Here is a 20004-nt window from a genome sequence, read left to right on the forward strand (position 1 = left end):
AAAGTCTTGGTCTCGTCTCGGACTATGAAGCATTTTGACTCGGTCTTGTCTCGGACTCGGGATTTTCCGTCAAGACTGTTCGAGACCAGCACTAATTCCTGCTATTTTTAAACTTTTTTATAATGTGATAATAACACGGAGAAGAACGGGATAAAACAATCCTTTATTCATGATTTAATCCACCCCGTATAATGACCACAACCTTCCTTAATGTGACTGAGTGACGTGTGTGACACACTCATACGTGTGTGGCTACGGTGTCAGTTTGGACCGCGGAGCGCAAGGGAGATATGAACTAATCACCGGTAAAAATCCCAGTAAAACTCCAGAAAACAATCACCAGTAATAAATATTATCTCCCTGGTAAAGACAGTAGCTCTAACAACTGGTAAAATGATAAACTGATGATATTACAGCCTGTGAAGGCTGGATAGGGGACGCACTTACTCTGCTTCTGGGTCCTAGTGCCAGCCGAGAGGTGAAGCCTGTTCCGTTTACCGTGTTTACTGAGGTCCGTGTGTGTTTAATAAGTCCGTGTGTGTTTAAAAAGTCTGTGTGTGTTTAATAAGTGTGTGTGTTTTTAATAAGTCCGTGTGAAAGTCTGCATGTTTATGCCTCTGTCCATCCACTCTTTTCATTATATCCATGTCTTTTAAGGCTTTATTACATAATGTCTGCTGTAGTCCGGGCCGCCGCCATCTTGGTTTATGTCGTCACCAGCGCATCATCGCCGCAGAGTTGCACTAGCACAGAATGAGTCAAATAACTGTAAAGAGGTCTTATATTAGTCTATTTTCTTTTTAAAGTGGTGTTTTTTTGTGTCTTTAGACTCCAATTACATGTATGTATATAATATGTTCCTCACAATATAAACAGGTTCACAATATAATTATTTTTTTATAGTTTCTGTTTCCACTGTATCCAGAATAATAATAATTCTCAACAAGAACTATTGATTAATTTGTCACATGACTTTTCCAGGGTTTGAGTTTGTTTTATTTAGTTTCACATCTACCTGTAGCTCTATGTTTTTTACACTGCTGACAACTTTTTTGTAGTTTTATTTCAGAAAGTTTCACTTTTACAGTTACAGTTGGAAACCTTTGTTAATTGAATATCCTAGTTATATTACAGCAACCAAATTAAACTATATCAACTAAGTGAATTAATAAAAATGACCCTGTGTAAAGGCTTTTTTCAAACAAAAAAATTATCTTATGAACTCTGTGACCTGTTGACCTGAACAACTGAAAGAATCAGAATCAAGAATCATTATTTCTTGGCAGAAATACTTTTAAACACTTGCTGTACATTCAGCTGACATAAAAATCTTGTTTTCAAATATGTAGAATAATTGTGAATTTATCAGTAGCAGTAGTAGTTTTAATATTTTAGTTAATTTTTTGCAGTCACCTTTTTTGTCCGTCAAATGTATTTAAAATAAACTAAAATTAAAAAGAGAATGTTATTTAACTGTTGAACCTTGCCATAATTTTATTTATTTATAGATTTTTTTAAATTGAAAAAAAAAAAATGTTTATGGTCTTGGTCTTGGTCTCGGCTTGTCTCGGTCTTGGTCTTGACTCGGTCTCGGCTCCCGAAAGTCTTGGTCTTGTCTTGGTCTCGGTGCATTCTGGTCTCGGGCAAGTCTTGGTCTCGGATAGTGTGGTCTTGAACACAACACTAGTGTTTAGTAACATTTACACAATCATTATTTTAGTATCTTAAAATAATGATTTTTTTTTTAATCTGAGTGCATATACAAGCAACTTATGCACTTCTATGGACTAGTCAGGCTATTATTAGTTATTAAATTTGGACTTAAAACTACATTGTTTGTGTAACTGTGACAGCATGTTTTAAAGAGAGGAATTAAAACAATGACATAAAACATGTATTTGTAGTGTTGTTGTTATATTTAACACATTAATATCATTGAAATCACAATAAAATCATGAATAAATTAAATATCACAAACAAAGTGTGAGATGTATTGAACAAGTAAAGTAACTTTAAAAAGCTGGAGCTAACCTGCAGGTTGTGGAGGTAATGAGGTTTAAACCAATCACAGAGCTGCTTTTAATTAAATCAAGTCCATAAAATAAAATAGATAATAACATCTTTGTTTGAAATAATCCTTACAAGTTGATAAATCACATGGTTCAGTGGTTCCCAAAGGTACCAAAGGACAAGTAAAAATCTGAAGGCACAACTATTGTGCAAAATAGACTTTATAACACGTGTTATCACTCATATCATGTACAATATCTGTAAATGTGCATAATTATTTACGTAAGCCAAATAAAATGTGACAAAGACAACTATATTACTCATAATATATATATTAACTAAATATTTAAAAAAATATATATGTATAGAGTTTGCCTATGTATTATGAAATGAGTGCATACAAAGTAGTACATTATAAAATAATTATTTTTTGTGTAGTTGTATATTGCAATAATTAGGGCCCTATAAAATCAGTTTTATTATTTTCAAAATTCTGTGTTTTCCACATTATTTTTTTTAAATTACTTTTTTTTTCAGAAATGATTTTTTACATAAAGTATTAGTTTTTAACTCCTGTGAGAAAACAAAATAAATACTAATAAATAAAAAACCCAATAATTAAACAAAAATGTACAGTAGATATAATTAAAAGGTAAGTTGTATTGACATGGATTATTCTGACTGCTCCTTTTTAATTATTTATATATCATATAAAGATATATGAGAACAGCATTAATGTCACCCAAGTGCAAATTCCTCTCAGGGATCAATGGTTTACTAAATCTGATCAGGTTTATTGATTAAGTTTTGATCAACTTCATTTAAATTCACCTAAATTAAATGATCCTGATGACATCATTCCAGAGTAGGGTTGCACAGATATCTCCCTGTGATAAATGATTCCATATGCATCTAGATACACAGGTTACCAGGGCTGTGGGGGTGCTGCAGCACCCCCTAGTGGTGAAAGGGAGATTTTAACAAAATTTAATGACGTTTAATTATAAAACATGAACTACTGCACATTAATTATACTTCGTACACAGACCTAGAGGAACCAATCTATTGTAATGTCCAAATCACACAAGTGTCACAATTATTTAGCACTGCTAATTAATCAATAATCCTTTTTTTATTCTTTTTATTCTTTCTAGAGACAATTACAGAAAAAATGCCAGACCATAGACAATATTTACAAATCTTATACTTTATAATACAGTAAGTGTGTGTGTGTGTGTGTGTGATATAATAATAATAATAATAATAATGTTATTGTGCTATTTAGAGGGTGAGGGGAGGAGACAATAACAAGTTAATGATTGTCAAATATGTGGGGAAAGGAACATTATATATATATATATATATATGTGTATGTGTTACACCTGGGTGGGGGGGTGGAAGGTGTGGGTGTAAGCAGAAGCGAGCAGGGAGGAGAGATTCAAGGTAGAAAATGAAAGGATGGGGAAGAGATGATTATTGTAAAGTGAGATGTGAAGTTGTAGTTGTGTATATTGTGCTTATTGTGTTATGTAATCAAGCCAGTCTGGTGATAAGCATGAGGCTTAGGTATAATGGTGGTGGCTGTGGACAGAGGGAAGGAGTGAGTGGTAATACCTAAAACAGGACCCGTAGATACAGCCAGGCCAGCAGAAAGAGCGGGGGCCAGGGAGACCAGGGAGACCAGGCCACCTCCCCATGGCCAAGCAGCCCCCCAGACGCCTCCAAGACCCCAAGCCGAGAGGCAGCCACTGCCCCCCACACACACCCGAGAAAGCACCAAGGAGCCGAGGACCCAGCGCACCCCGCCACCGACCCCAACCCCAAGGCCCCCCACCGACTGGTAAGTCTACAAGCTGTCCGAGGTGTCACTTATGTCAGCAAAACCTGGTGAAAAGCAGGATTGTATGGTTGACTGGCTCATAGAGGAGTCAGAGCAGGCTGGTGAAGGCAATTGGAACTACAGTCAAATACCAAAAAACAACATACTAATTAGTCACATGTACACAGTACATTTGTAAATCACAATGTGTAATTAAATGTGAAACATTTGTGTAGAATAAATGATACTGTGACAATCAAACCCAGCTTTTTGGCGACTACAACAAAAACAAACTCATAGCGTGTTTTTACGTTACGTCAGCAACCCGGACGTCATTCAATCACAAGCTCATGTAGTAGTTTTTATGCATTTTTAAAGAGTTTTTTGTAAAAAAATTGCTTTGATGTGCAGTTCAATCCCCGACTATCTAATGTTTACATTTGTGTATCTCCAAATAGCCGCGCATACAGGTAACACAATATTACAAACATTGTTGGATTTTGCTAGTATCATTTATGACTTACCTCACTGGGAACATTACACTCCGTCTCCCGGCATTTCACGAAGAAGTCAAGCCATGAAAGGAGTGTATATATTGGGGGAATGTCAGCTGCATTCGCCTCATCTCCACTTCAAATACAGGTTGGTGTTACGTTTAATGCGGGTTGATACAGGCCGAGCAGTGTTTTGGGGGACACCATGGACAACTTCCGGGCGGCAGTAAAATCTGATCTTTGCAGATAATTAGCACTCCGTTGGAATGATGTACGCCTGAGTATGTTTGAGCCTTAATAGAGGGTTTGCACGGTGCGTCATCAACCCAGAAGTCGCCATATTAGCGATTATTAGCAGGTAAACAAAGCGCACACACACAAGCAAATCCCGAATTTAGAGAGGAAATGGTGAATTATTGCTGTGTTTTAGGCTGTACCAATCGATCAGACCGTGAAAAACATTTGGAGTTTTATAGACTGCCAAAAGTTATCACAAATCAGGGAAAACAATGACAAAAAATGATCAAAGGAAAGGAGGCGCTTGTGGCTAGCAAAGCTAAACGAAAAACTACGAGGCAAAAATCTGAATTTGTTCTGACTATTTCTTGTCAGGCAAGTGAATTGTTGATAGCAGCAGCTCTTAACTCATTTATAACTAGTGTGATGATAATAATATAATTCATATCAAGCTACTGCATGTAGCATTAATGACTTAATATATTCACATTTAATAGCCTGCTACAGTAGCAACACACTTCTTAAAATGTAGAGCTAAAATTATAAAAATATTCCAGATTAAAGGTTTGACCTTTTACTGTTATTGCATTACTTACTTTGACCTTCACAACACATCTGTTGTTGAAGACTTGATACTGCATCTCCCTCACCCACCCACACACCATCTGGTTATAGACCTCCAAACTTTCATTAGATTTAAGGTATTCTGCTGTGTATGGGCTTGGCAAGAAAACCAAGTAGTTGACAATATCAGGATACATAATAGACGGAAGTTTCTCTGGGTCGTCATTGAACCAAGATGAGGGAGCCGACTCGTAGGGATCTGCACCACCAATAAAGCTTAACTTTTCCAATATGGGTGTCCCTTTCCTGTGGACCAAGTCCTTCTCTGTATGCCTTTGCATTAAGGCTGGGCGATATATCGATTTTATCTATTAAGTCGAATTTAACGTTTTAGGGGGATTTCTTTTTAATGAAAATCGATTTTCTCTTTAACTTCCGCGACCGACGCTCACCCTTGGGCTTCCGTAGTTAAGAGTGGGATCAGCCCCCCGCCTTTTCCTTACAGCTACACGACATCATGGCCGTGAACAGTGAAGAGCTCTTCAAAGAAAGGCACAGGTACATCCGTTGTTTTGGAATTGGTTCGCGTTTTCAGTGTCAGACGCAGAACAAATAACGCCACATTGCAAAGTGTGCTTAAAAGCTATTGCTACCAAAGGTAGCAGCACTACAAACTTGTTCCAGCATCTTAAACAGAAGCATGCAGCCGAGTGGGAGGTATGTGCCTCTCAACGAAACGAACAGGACCGCAGTTCAAACAAGCCGCTAAAAAACAAACTACAGTCTTGGAAAGTTTTTCGAACTGTATCCCCTATGACAAGAAAGGGCCCCGGTGGAAAGCAATCACAAGATGCAGTGGCGAAATATATTGCAGGAGGTATGGGTACCCATATACACAGTGGAAAAGCCGTGGTCTATTAGCATGCTAAAAGTTGTCGACCCCAGGTATGCGCTACCAAGCCGCAAATATTTTGCCGAAGTTGCATTGCCTCGCCTGTACAACAGTACTCGTGAAAAGATCGCTAGAGAGCTGGAGGACAGCGGCACCAACATCATAAAAGCTCTGAGAGTCAACGAGTGGCCCAACCTCCAATGCTTTGGACATAAACTGCACAATGCAATAGGTAAGAGTCTAATGGCTATGCATTCAAATGATGTTTGTTTTTTTTACATACATGATCAGAACAGCTCAATTAATGCATTCTCTGATGCATGAATTATTCAACATTTTACTCCTAAAGACATGTAGTTATGCTTTTGTTTATTTTCACTATTATTGGACTTTTTATTTTATTATCTAGCTTCATCTATTTTATGAAAATATGAATAAAATGGCATGTTCTCCTAGCTTTTTATTATAAATCCTTTAAAAATATTGCTGCATAATTTTCTTTTTCCTGTTTTCCTGTCCTGATATATTAGATTTTAAACTATCTACTTTTCAGTGAGTGGGCAGTGTATTGAAATGACTCACTAATGTCCAGTGAAGTGGTTAATTTTGCTAATTTACCATCCTGACCCATGCAGATACTGGAAAACAGCCTTTAGGTGGACACTAGTGGACACTATGCATTAAAGGGTTAATGCAATTTTATGAAATAAAAAATTAATCATAATGGTGTGTATGTGTGTGTGTGTCCACGTGTGTGGGTACGCCTTCAGTGTGCATTAAGAACGTGGAAATGTGAAAAAGACTTGTTTGACAATGCTGTGTTTTCTTTCTTTCTTTATTATTACAGAGAATGGTGTGAAGCACCCGCGAATCGATCGTGCCATTGGAGTTTGTAAAAAGGCAGTTGCTGCCTTTTCCTATAGTTGGATAAAAAGAAGAGAGATGGGTGAAGTACAGGCTGAGCTTGGTCTACCCACTCATCAGCTGGTAACAGAGTCCCCGACAAGATGGGGTTCACGTCAAAAAATGATTGAGAGATTTCTTGAACAGGAGAAGGCCATAGTCGTGTCCTGGGGTCCGACAAGAATAGCCGTCATCTTGTGCCCACTTGGCAAGATATTGAGGTTTTAGAGTCTGTAAATAAAGCTGTCAAACCACTTCAAGAATTTACAGACGCCCTGTCCGGGGAGGCTTATGTCAGTGTCTCCTACATTAAACCGGTGCTGCATTTGTTCAAAACAAATCTCCTACAGCCAGTGGAGGAGGACACTGAACTCACTAAGACAATAAAAATAAACATAATGCGGTACCTTGATGACAAATACAGTGACCCTGTGAAGAATGAACTTTGGATATGTCCTCACTGATGGACCCCAGGTTCCGTACCACCTACATTGACCCAGACAAGGTGGAACAGGTCAAGAAAAGAGCCGTCACTGAGCTGATGTCTCTGCCTGCTGAGAAAATCAAACCACAGCAGCCTGGTCCTGCTGTGCATGTGTGCCAAAGAGAAGCACAGTCTCCACCCAATAAGAAAATGGCTTTAGCTGCTTTCTTCAAGAAGAAAGTGCCAGAACCAGAGCCATCTTCTCACCAATCAGAGGCACTGAAAGTAGAGACAGAACTGGCAACCTACCTACTGACCCCTGAGGTAGACCCAGACACTGAACCACTTCCGTGGTGGAAGCGTCACGAACCAAACTTCCCAAGGCTCAGTAATCTGGCCAAAAAATACTTGTCTGTCCCTGCAACAAGTGCCCCATCAGAGAGGCTTTTCAGTGTGGGAGGGGGCATTGTTACATGTAACCGGGCATGCCTCAAGCCAGAGGTAGTAGACAGGCTTGTCTTCCTGGCTTAAAAATGCATAAATGAAGAATGAAACTAAAGTAATGGATGCAGATTTTTTATTTTGTTTACAATTTCAGGGATTCAGGAAAACTGTTTAAAGTTTTGTTGCACTTTATGAATACAACTGCTGTTTTTGTATTCTAATTTAGTCATTTTTGCTACATTTATTTGACCAAAAAGGGACACACAATTTTATTTATATTCTAAGTTATTTTGAAGGTGCATTGTGTCATTGTACGTGAAGTTATTAGAAAACTGATAAGCTGCATTTTCACTCTTTCCAATGGCAGGGCCTGCTATGTCGTTTACAAGCATGTTTTAAGGCTTGTTTCCTGTTGCCCCAAGGGGAAATGTAGATTAAACTGCATAAAGGAAAATCAGAACAAAATAAAGAGCACATTTGTTTTGAGCAATTTCTTTGTCAGTTGTAGTTTGTTTTTAAATAGAAAAAAATTAATCAATTAAAATCGAAAATCGGGTTTGGTATGGAAAAATCGGAGATTTTTTTTTAAAGCCATATCGCCCAGCCCTATTTTGCATCTATAATGTATTTTGAGGAGCTTTTCTGTGGTTTATCCATCGCAGTGTTTACTTCCAAGTGCCTCCAACATGTATTGTTTACCTCTGATTGCCGCCAACATGGCCGCGCATCCGGGTTACTGCCCAGAACGTGACGTTGTTGAAAACCCTTTATAGAGTCGGGTGACATGAACATAGATGGTGCAGTGACTCAAGTTCATGTCAGCTGACCAAATCTATTGCATCTTTATAGTGTTATTGTGAATTTTAACTAATAGTGCATATATTCATCTGAGAACCGATGATGTCTGTGCATTACAGACCCTGGCTGTGCTCACTGAAGTGTATATGATAATAAAGTAGTAAATGTCAATCCATTTTTTTATTTTCAAAATGTATTTTAAATGGGCCTATAGGCTCATAGGTTTTTTGTCCAAAAAAAACAAATATTTTTTTCACAGCACCCCCTGTTCAAAATTACTTCCCTGCTTGTACTTTCACTATTTAAATAGTTTTCACATTCAAAACCGTTACTTTCTGCACAAATCTTCTTTTAAACTTAACAATGTTCGAGAAAACAGTCGTTCAGTGTTGATGGAAAGTCTAGCAGGGTGTGGTTTAAATGTGAAAAATGATTTTGCAGCAACTGAGGAGTATTGTACGTGCATGTTCATATTAAAGGAAATGATTGTGCAACTAAGCTATGTTTAGCCAAAGGAACCTATGATCAACGTACAGTGCACTGTGTCTGTATTTTGACTGTTGTCAAAGCGTTGGATTAAAATAAAGTTTTAATGGCTGCCAAAGAAAACTAAGTAGTCTGCCTTTTTTTTTGTTGCTGCATCTACAACAACATCTGTTTTCAGGCAGATCACACACAAAAGTAACATCTTCACTCAATGGCTGATCCTAAAGGTCACCAACCCCTGGTTCAGGTCCTCTTCTTCTCTCTCTCACATTAAATAAAGCATTAAACTGATTCTATGTAAATGTTGATGCTGTAACATGTTTCTCTCTCTGCAGCCTGTGTTTTCTCCTCTCTCTCCTCTTCCTCTCTTCATTCTGACTTTTATTTTTATTTATATTATTTCATAGAATTATTATATTTTCTTTTTTTAACCACAATTGTTTAAGGTTTTTATTTTTTTTTAAAAGTAATTAATCAAATTGGAGAAAAAAAAAACAATCTCAAAATTTAAAAAAAAATGTTAAAAATATTTTTTAAATTATATTTTGGAAATGAAAACATTTTTTACAAGAATCAGAAATGTAGTGAAATGAGTGTAGACTGTTGGAATAATGTGACTGTTATTATTTTCAGTGTCTCTGCTGTGTAGGAGGTCATGTCTATGACAGATACCACGGCACACTTCTTGACCACTTTGGTCAGAAACAGTTTCCTCCTTTTTCCCTTTCAAACAGAGACAAAGAGCTGAGTACAGGAATTTATGACTGTGTGTTCTTCCCCCACTCCTCCTTGAAGCACATGACAGAATCCTTTCCTTTGAGTTCTACTGTTCTCCAAGTATTAACAATGAAACATCCTAAAAGCGGACACAAATTCCTGATAAAAGTTTGAAATGTATTTTTCTACACTGTCAATAACTGTTTTATTCACAGGAAATCAAGGACAACCTTAGAATAAGATCATATAATTGTTTTTACAGTTAAAGTATCCCTAAAGAATCTCTCATTAACTTTGCATAAAGTATATCATGTTTGGTGCCAGAATAACCAGGAAATTATGATCTCTGCTTTTGTCTAGTTTTGGAAGTTATAATCTAACTGGTTTCTGAGTTATATTCATATTTCTTGTCCGAAATTTTTACTTATTCATTCATCTCTTATCACACATACAGGATAGCCACAACCCACAAAACATCCAAATCAATCTAATTGGCTCCCGAAAACACGTCGACCAATAGAAACGCTTAGACCGCGACAAAACCGAAGCGCAAAATTCAAATCATTGGATTTTGGTGCTGGCCACTAAGATGCCCACTGCAGTGTTATGTACGTCTTCTTTAATCTTTTATTTTCTTTGTAACAAAGTGTTTTTTTTTCATTAGACCTTTTCAACAAGCTAGAGATAAACCTCCTGTTCCAACTGAAGATGAACTCCAGTGGTCCAGAGCCACGCTTTGCTGCTTCAGACTCCTCTCGCCAGTCCGCTCTGCCACAAGAGAAGGACCACCGACCACGGACCCATCAGAACCGAGGTACTCTGGATCTCAAATTCTAATCGGGCCTAAAATAATTTCAGCCACAATATTCTATACTGATCTTATCATAGCTCTCACACACACACACACACACACACACACACACACACAGAAATCATGCTACTTTTCTTTCTTTCTTTCCTTCTTTCTCTACTAAGCTTTTACCTTTAAAGTGTAAATACATTTATCCTTAGTTTAGTGAGCATAGCGCTCTTTTAGCTTTATTGTGTTAGTAGGTTTTAACTTGTTTTGATTAATAAATGTTTGTCTGTGGTTTATGAAAATATTTCAATCATAAGGTTTATTATGTCTTGACAAGAGTTCACAACCCTGAATGACAAGGTATTAATTACTAATTAAATGATCTGAAACACTTTAACTCAATTTCAGATGACACCTCTTGGCAAATTACTGTAATATTAATAATAATTAATATTATAATTCTCATCACTCCTTGTCCAAGCTCATCCTCCTACAGCTGTGATGTTCTGTGTTCGCTATAGTCGACTTTGTAATTTCCTTTTTTGGTGATAAAGTTGAACTGTTTCATCCTGTTTGGCCTTGTGTGTGTAGCACATTATTTAAAGGGGACGTTAGTTTAGAATCACTGTATAATGTGTTTTTTTATTTTTTATATACTGTATATGCATAAACCCCACCCATTTAAACTCCTCTAACTCTTTTTATGACATCACTGACATAAGATGATATTTTTGCTCAGTGCACTCACAGATCAGAGTGTGAGGAAACATTAGAAACATTGATCTACAGCAGAATGCTTCTCCTGCAGCTCACTCTGCACTTTGTGCTCGTGCTTGGAGGTAAACTTCTCCTTCTGTTGATGTTGTTTTATCATTTAACAAAGTAGATGCTTTGGATTTCATTTGTTTTCATGAATTAGTGATAAAAAATTTTTAAAAAAAACTAGACCTGTGTTAAAAACATATGGATGGTTAGAGAATATTGACAAAATACCATTTCATATCAAGTTTAAAGGCAAATTGTTATATTTATTTTAAAACAAAGCTCATTTTGAAAAAAGAAAAAAAAAAACTTAGTTTAAAGTTAGTTTTATTTCAGTCAGATAATAATGAACCCAAAAAGCTTAAATACATCAGTTTTAAGTTAGAAAATTGAACCTACTCAAGTTGTGATTACTTTGATCAAATGAGTTTATTTCTTTGAACAAACAGTAGAAAATGATAAGGAGAACACAATGAAGGAGTATGGACCTAATTTAGGGCCACAGAATGAAAATTATAAATTTATGTTAAGAAGGTTTTTTATTTGGAGCTTCCTCTTCTTCTTCTTTTAGTTTATGGAAAACTTTCAGTTTTTACATTTGTGGAAATCAAATGAAATAATGTATTTTTAAAACTTACAAAGATAAATCTGAAGGTATTGTGTGTAAGAGGAAATATGATTTTAAAAATGATGAAAAAATGCTGGTCGCTGTAATCATAATTGAGTTGTAATTGTAAATGACTTTCTGAGGATAAATAATAATTGTAATTGAATTGTAATTGGAAAAACTGCTTATGGTTGACTTTCTTTGTGTCTCTATGTTGTTCTGCCTGAACACCAGTTGATAGTTGAACAGTGTGAGTTTAAAAAGCAGAGACTTGTGATGAAATCCGGTGCTGACGTTCTGGGCGTGCTCAGTGAGATCACCACAAAGAGGAACATCACAGATCTGAGGCTGAGGAAACATTTGAAAGAAATGTGATAGATCTGCACAGCTGTAATGCTCACCAAAATGTCTTTCTCACCAGCAAAAGTAACGTTTCAGGCCTTAGCCCTTCATCAGACTTAGGAAACAGCTCTGACACACCTGCATATATACATGGGATGATTAGGTCACATGATCAGAGGGGGTCACATGATTCAATAAAAAACTATGAGACTTGCGAGATATATAGTGTAGATGTTTTACATAATCGATCACATTTATAATTGCAGAGACTGTAAAAAAGGTGTGAATTGGCACATCTAAAAAAGCAGTGAACCAGTGCAACCACAACATAGTGCAAAAATACCAGAATTACAAATATATTATGAATTATATAAATAGAATTATAAATACATTCATAAATATCAGAATTATAGATATAATAGATTATATAAATAGAATTATGAATACATTTAACAATACCAGAACCACAGATATACTTATAAATCCCAGAAATGCAAATGTATTTACACATATGTACATATACACACACACACACACACACACACACATATATATGTATATATATTTACAACAATTTTACAATAAAAGTAGAGAGTAGTGTGTTGTCATGGTTGTAAATGTCCTACCCCAGGGTGTCTCTAAATAATGTGTGTGTGTTTATTTCAACTCAATTACGATTACAGTGGCCAGCAATTTTTCCAATTACAAAAAAAATTACAAAAATTTTTTATCCTCAGAAAGTCAATTACAATTACATTCTCAATGACTAAATTCCAATTACAAAGAATCAAAATGACTGAGCCTGAAATAAATAAGCAAATAAAAGTTAACCTTCCTCTTGTGTTAGATTTCTGTTAGCATCTCTAATGATAACTGGTCCTAAATCAGCTGTAAAATACACTAAAAACAAATATCTATCATCTCATTTATTTCATATCTATTAGTTACCTTGTTAGGTTTTATAATCAATGAAAATATAGGTTTTAATATTTTTGGTGTGGGTGTCTGAGACTTTTATGTGTCCGTTTACCTTGAGATTTATATATTTTTTAATGGTAAAATGTGGTAAAACTTGATATGAAACATATTTTAATAATTGTTAACGACATATGTGTAGAACTGTACATAGAACTGTAACATGGTTCCCCAGTTTTGTGTTTAATTATAATTGATCATTTTTATAGATTTTTCATGGCAATTACAATTACAGAGTCAATTATCTAAACTCAATTACATTTTAATTACAATTACAACAGCAACAGATTTTTAAAATTACAATTACAATTATAATGATGCCATAAATATCATAAATGATCAATTATGCAATTACAATTATAATTGACCCCATCCCTGTTTTATTTTATAACTTTATAACGACTGCTCTGTGTTTCTTTGCAGCAGGCAGCAGTGACTACATCTATATCTATCACAGAGCTGGAGATGACGTCATCATGTCCTGTAACAATGTGAATTCATCTGAAACATCATGCTCTAGCATTAAATGGCTGTACTACAGAGACAGATCTACTATTGATATCATTGTTAGTGATGGACAGATTCATGAAGATTCACCTCAAGCTGCTAAACTGAGTCTGGGCCTTAGATGTTCTTTGACCATCACAAACATCTCCTCTGAGGACGCAGGACGTTACATCTGTTACTATGGGAACACAAGTGATCCTGACACATATCTGAACATATTAACACGTGAGTAACATGACATTATTGCAGCTGTTCCTAATATTTGTAATTGAAAACTTACAGTAATTGTAACTGAAAAATGTAATTGACCCCAACCCTGGTACTGACCACAAATCTCACTGTTCATTTAATTATTTGCATACTTTCACATTTTCCTCAGTCTCAGCAAATCAAAGCACCGATCCAGTGGGAGGAGTCACACTGACGTGCACTCTGTGGAGGTTCACATACATCTATTGTGTAAAAGGCAGCCTGAGATGGCTGGATGAGGAGAGAGATGAACTGAAGCAAGATGATGATGAAGTCTATTATAGTAGACAGAAGAAATGTGTTTCTGATCTGATAATAACACATCAGAGTAACCACAACAGAAGATACACCTGCCACTTTGTTATAAACAATAAAATGAAGATATCTGCCGACTACACACTTGTGTCTACAGGTAGGATGACCAATCAAATCTCACCTTTAACGTGTAAACACTGTCTTTATATGTTCTTCATTGTTTTCAGCTCCAGTTGATTTAACGTCTGATTCGACTCCAAACAAGATCATCTTCATCATCATCATCGTAGCCTCAGTCGGACTGTTGACCATCCTGGTCATAGTTGGTCTGACTGTTTTCATCAAATCCAGGAGGAAAACTGGAGCAGCAGAAGAAGGTGTGTGTGTGTGTGTGTGTGTGTGTGTGTGTGTGTGTGTGTGTGTGTGTGTGTGGTGTGTGTGTGTGTGTGTGTGTGTGTGTGTGTGTGTGTGTGTGTGTGTGTGTGTGTGTGTGTGTGTGTGTGCGCGCGCGTGCGTGCGTGCGTGTGCGTGTGTGTATGTGTGTGTGTGGGGGGGGGTTGATGGGGGTTCTTTGTTAATCCCTTATTGGGTATTATTCACGTGTTCAAATCAAAATTTCACTTCATTTGTTTTATTTTGTATATATTATTATTTTTTAATAATAAAGGCCAACCCGAAAAATGCGGGTGAAAATGAACTTTGGCGGGAAACATTGTAGCGTACTAGCCATTTTGGCTGGTGGAGAATGAAACAAATACCACTGCGTCTGTTTGAATCGACAGGCAGCTGGAACGATGCAACAAGTCATTGTTGCCAGATTGGGCTGTTTTCCACCCATACATTACAGGGTTTTTGTGTGTTTAAACTTTAAAGGGGACATATCATGCTAAATCCACTTTTTTAGCCCTTAAATGCATTTTGATGTATATGTAGATTGTTTAGAAGCACAGAAAAGTTCAAATTAATCTCTTCAGGTGCTCCGTTGATATCTTTATATTCTGTTTTGGTCATATTTTTCAATCTGTTTCAATTTTTCGATTCTCTATTACGTTTTTTGAACAATAACGTCAGCGGAACTGCCAAATTAGGACATCGACTCCAGGCCCAACACTTCGAGCAATCCGCCATTTTTTTTTTCTCGCTTTTATTTTGTAGTCCAAGCTCCAGGATGCAGAAGTTACGAGAGGAGAAATCAAATTGTTGGGTTGTTGGATGTAGTAACCCACACGCTTCATTACACCGTCTCCCAGCATCAGAACCTTTTCAAAGTGCCTGGTTGAGTTTTATTTTTCACAGAAATGTACCCACATCTGTGGGTAAGGTCATTTTTGTGTGCGCGAAGCACTTCAAGGATGACTGCTTCTGCAACCTCCGCCAGTATAAACAAGGATTTGCCAAAAGACTTTGTCTGATTGAGGGTTCAATTCCTTCTATCTTTGGAGACGACAAACAGAGCACTTCGGTAAGCTGTAAATAACGCTAAAAAGTGTGATGATAAGACGTCCCTGTCATTGTTTTGTTAGCATTAGCAGTTGCATCGTCTTCATATGTTAGCGCTGTGTGCTAGTTTTAGATCCTTGATGATATGGCCAACGTGGTTTAATTTAAGTCTAAAGTTTTCATTAGTCATTTCATTTTGCCGTTTTTGTCTCCGAAAAGACTGTATTAAAATGCATTTCGTGACGTTAGCTTGGCGCTAGCGTTAGCTCGGTGCTTGTGTTAGCTCACTTGTTAGGGTTCTGCAGGTTCATCATCTTCATTTTTATCTCGCTCCGCTGGGTCAGACTCTGGCTCAAACATGTAAAGCTGGATGGACAAGTCTTCTGTTGTTGACATTGTGTAAATAACGTGTGAATAAACTTTTTTCTGCGCTGCTACATAGCCATATCTCTTCTATCAAACTACAAAAATGGCCGAGCAGGGTGGAGTTAAACCTGGAGAGGGGGCGGGGTATGGAGTGTCTCATTTGCATTTAAAGAGACCGCACCAAAACGAGTTGCTCTTAGAAGCACATCAGAAAAGGGGTAGAAAAGGGGTCTGGGGAGCTATAATAATGAGGAATTCAGACCCAAGCAGTGCAGTTCTGCTTTATATAGACCACAACTGTATGATTTATATCTAAAAAGGAAGGATTTAAAACCATGATATGTCCCCTTTAAAATGTAATGTAAATCTAGCAACCCTGCTGGACGTGACATACAACAATTGGCTTCATGCTTATGTTAGCGTGATTGTTGGTTTGTTATTAAAGAAGACAAATGGAATGAAGATGTAAAATAAGTTGAAACAAGCAAACAAACGTGGAGATATTTATCGAATGTAGAGTTCTTATGCAAAGATCAAGCAGCTACTGAGCATATGCAGAGTAACAGACTCTGAGGAGGACTCTGAAGATTAGATTTCACACATAATCTTTATCATTTATTCACCTTTAAAATGTGCATTACACAGTTTGTGGGGAGTGGGATTTGTTAACAGTTGAAGAGCATGCATGTTAATAAAACATTTTTTTCTACTGTACATGTAATTCTTAGTATTGATTACTTCTATTCTTTCTAAATTCAAACAGTGTTTCAGGGATTCAATTTTCATCCGAGTTAAGTTTGTTTATTAAGTTATGAGAATATACTTTATAAAGGTTCACTTCTCTGACACACCCAAAGTTCCATATTGCACCTTTTAGGCTTTGTTACAGCATTGTTTTTAAAATAAATGTATCACAGAAATGATTCATGGCAGAGTTAATTTTTATGCATTTACATCTATTTGATTTTATTTAAAAACTCATATTCTTAAAATGTATGCATTAAAAATCATTTTAATCTACATAATTTAATCAATTCTAAAATGTATTAAATGTAATTAGTTAAAACATACTGATATTATTTAAATATCAGTATGTGATTGATTTTCGTAGAAGTTATGAAATGGAGAAACCGAAACTACGTATTTCACTTCCGCTGAATGATCGCGCTCAGGCACTTGTGGATGCCATTGCAGTTGTCCGTGTGCAGGTAAGTAATCCGAGACATTCTATGTCTAGTTACTCCTAAATATGTCCTAATCGTGCAGTTTATCTCACATCAATATTATATAATGTATTTATTTATATATGCGTAGTTCGTGATTCTTGTAAGTAGCTTAATCTTGGTCACGTCGCGTGTACCGGCGCCCGCTAGCATCGTAGCTAACAGTTTAGCTATTTTTGGCTAGCTTGATAGGACAGCTTGATACTGAACCACATCCACGTACTAGGGCATAAACGACTTCAGAGGTCCACTTATTTATCGAAATACGGTAGTTTAAGTAGAGTCGACTAGACGGGTGATGACGCTCTTTTACTTCTAGTTAATTAAGCGCATGTCATTAAATGTACACACAATACAACAAGTGAAAATAATTTTTATTAATTGAGAGCATAATCAAAAGAAATATAAGCCGTTTGGAAATGATGTCCTGGAAAGTTTATTTTTTCTTGGATTTCTTGGATTTTTTTTCTTGAAACTTTAGCTTAATTATATCTTGTTCTTTTGGGTCTACTATGCAATTAACATTCGCGAGCTCAGTCATAAATATAAATCGCATTGCTTGTGTTTTCTTAACTAGTTTTGTTGATACATAAGCCTCTTTTCCTGATGCGCGCTTCCCTGCTCGTTAAACGTTGCTGGTCATGCTGCGTTTTGCGTTTCATTTTATTTATTTTTTTTGGTGGCTGACATAATTCATATTTGTTTGAGTAAACATGGATGCATTAAATTGCATCAATGCTCTAGATATTTTCTCTAATGGTTGTCATTTGTAGGAAAAAATTGTGTAGATCAGTGATGTAAGGATTTTTCACATAGTAAACTGAGCTATGTAACTGCAATTAATTAATGTAAAGAACTGAAGAAGAATTGAGTCAAGAATCTAGACTCCAATATGATGTTTAGCTAGTATTAGCTAGGTGACTACCCTGTAGAGTACTTTATTTAAATACTGGCTTGAATTTCAGAAGTGAATGTTAGATGCCGTTTTTCTTCTCACTTCTATTTTTCTTTTCTTTTTTCAGATACCTAATTAGTATTTGTCTCATTCTCCTCATGTCCTGTGTTCTCACCTCTATGTGACAACATAGTTTGTAAGTATAAGTGAAAAGTTGTACACATCAAAATGTAGCACAGTTTAAATGAAGTTCATATTAATTTACAGTTCATGTGTAGTTAAAATTGTTTGCAATATCAATTGGAAACATTTAGAGTAAGTATAGTTAAAAGCACAAATTATTGATTTATGATACAAAAAAACTCATTAAGCCTACATTTTCTTATCTTTGACAAGGTTGGTTGTGTGGGGTTTTAAGTTATTCTTGGACATTATGCACTTTGAAAAGGAGCTGGCTTTTTGAGTGTCCTTTTTGTAACATGAAAGCTGTTAAACCTTAACAACAAACTCAGCTGAAAGGCATCTGATTTTACAAATAACCTAATTGATATGTTGTCTTTTGTCTTCATTCACAGGTGCTGTGTGAATGTGGCCTTGCAAATTGTGTGACCCGTTCGTTATCTACCAGGTATGAGTTATTAAAACATTTTAGGTTGAGACGTTTTCCACCATAGCTTGACAGGTCGATATCCTGTGTATATCTAGACTGTCCTTGCACATTCAAGAGCTGGAAGCAACTTTGACACACACATATCGAACACAACCGCAAGTTTGATACAGCAGGTGCTCAGTCCACTACGTTCTCGTCAGACATGTGGGTGTGTGGTTATGTATTTTTATATATCTGTGTTTTGTAATTTTTTTTATTTAATTTTTTTCTTTGGCAGGTCAAGGCTTTATTGGCAAAGAGCAGTTTCTGTCACTCCCCCCCGGAAATCCCTCCGTGGTAAAGAACCACAGAACCTTACCCTCATTGAAGGATCAGCCCATAACACGTGAGAACAAGACTACTACAAAGAATTTACCTTTGGCCAAGCCACACCCCAGAATGTTGATATACCTATCACAGCGCAGCAAACAAAGAGCTGCTGTCAGATTTTATCATGTTAAAAACACAAAATGCATCCTTAATGACTTTTTTTTTTTTTTTCCAGGCTTTTAGTCGATGATAAAAGGTCTTAAGGTCATTGTTACCATGAACTCGCATCTATCTCATTCTCATGAACGCATATATACTGTGCCTTAAATCTCTTCAAATAGAACGTTTCTGAAATACCTTGATTAACTTTGTTACCATGGTTTCCGTACACCTGTGCCAGTTTCAAAACCAGGAAGGTGGGACAGTTTCAATGTTCCTGCTAACAATGTGAACAACAGTAAAGAAAAGCAATTGCTGGGTTTCAGGTTCTAGAATTTGATGATGTCACAGGACCCAGTGGGGGGGGGAGAGGAGAGCAAGTTTTTCCTATTAATTGCATTACATTTTCACAAGTGGTATCTAAAAAGTAAATGTATGAATTACAAAAATGATTATTATTATTATTAGTCCCCGGGTCCATGATCTCTATGTACAAGACAAAAAATTTCCTCAAAAACAAAATTTTTACCTCAATATAATATTATAAGCCTTTAGAACGCTGTGATGTCACATGCAACCCAGCATATAAATCTTATTCATAAGAAAAATATACAGCACCAAAACTTAACTCATATCAAAGTGCCGTCCTGTTCTCTGAAGTGGAGTTAAGTTTTGGTGCTGTATATTTCTTTTACTGTTGTTCACATTGTTAGCAGGA

The 20004-nt window shown here is 36.4% G+C and overlaps 1 protein-coding gene across 1 annotated transcript; it reads left to right on the plus strand.

Annotated features, from left to right (window-relative positions):
* Window positions 1–3801: 3801 nt before the first annotated feature.
* Window positions 3802–19105, plus strand: LOC114479563 (uncharacterized). The gene is made up of 9 exons (XM_028473307.1): window positions 3802–3850; window positions 9705–9768; window positions 10453–10602; window positions 13697–14005; window positions 14160–14441; window positions 14512–14661; window positions 18336–18404; window positions 18784–18836; window positions 19096–19105. The coding sequence occupies exons 3-7, from the start codon at window positions 10497–10499 to the stop codon at window positions 18341–18343; spliced, it is 855 nt and encodes a 284-aa protein (XP_028329108.1). The 5' UTR covers window positions 3802–3850; window positions 9705–9768; window positions 10453–10496; the 3' UTR covers window positions 18344–18404; window positions 18784–18836; window positions 19096–19105.
* Window positions 19106–20004: the final 899 nt, after the last annotated feature.

This window comes from Gouania willdenowi, chromosome 3, assembly GCF_900634775.1.
Source record: "Gouania willdenowi chromosome 3, fGouWil2.1, whole genome shotgun sequence".
Classification (NCBI taxonomy): Eukaryota; Metazoa; Chordata; class Actinopteri; order Blenniiformes; family Gobiesocidae; genus Gouania; species Gouania willdenowi.

Coding starts and splice junctions, on each gene's coding strand:
- LOC114479563 (XM_028473307.1), top strand. CDS start 10,497: ATGAACTCCAGTGGTCCAGAGCCACGCTTTGCTGCTTCAGACTCCTCT. Junction 14,006..14,159: donor ATATCTGAACATATTAACAC/GTGAGTAACATG, acceptor CATTTTCCTCAG/TCTCAGCAAATCAAAGCACC. Junction 14,442..14,511: donor CTACACACTTGTGTCTACAG/GTAGGATGACCA, acceptor CATTGTTTTCAG/CTCCAGTTGATTTAACGTCT.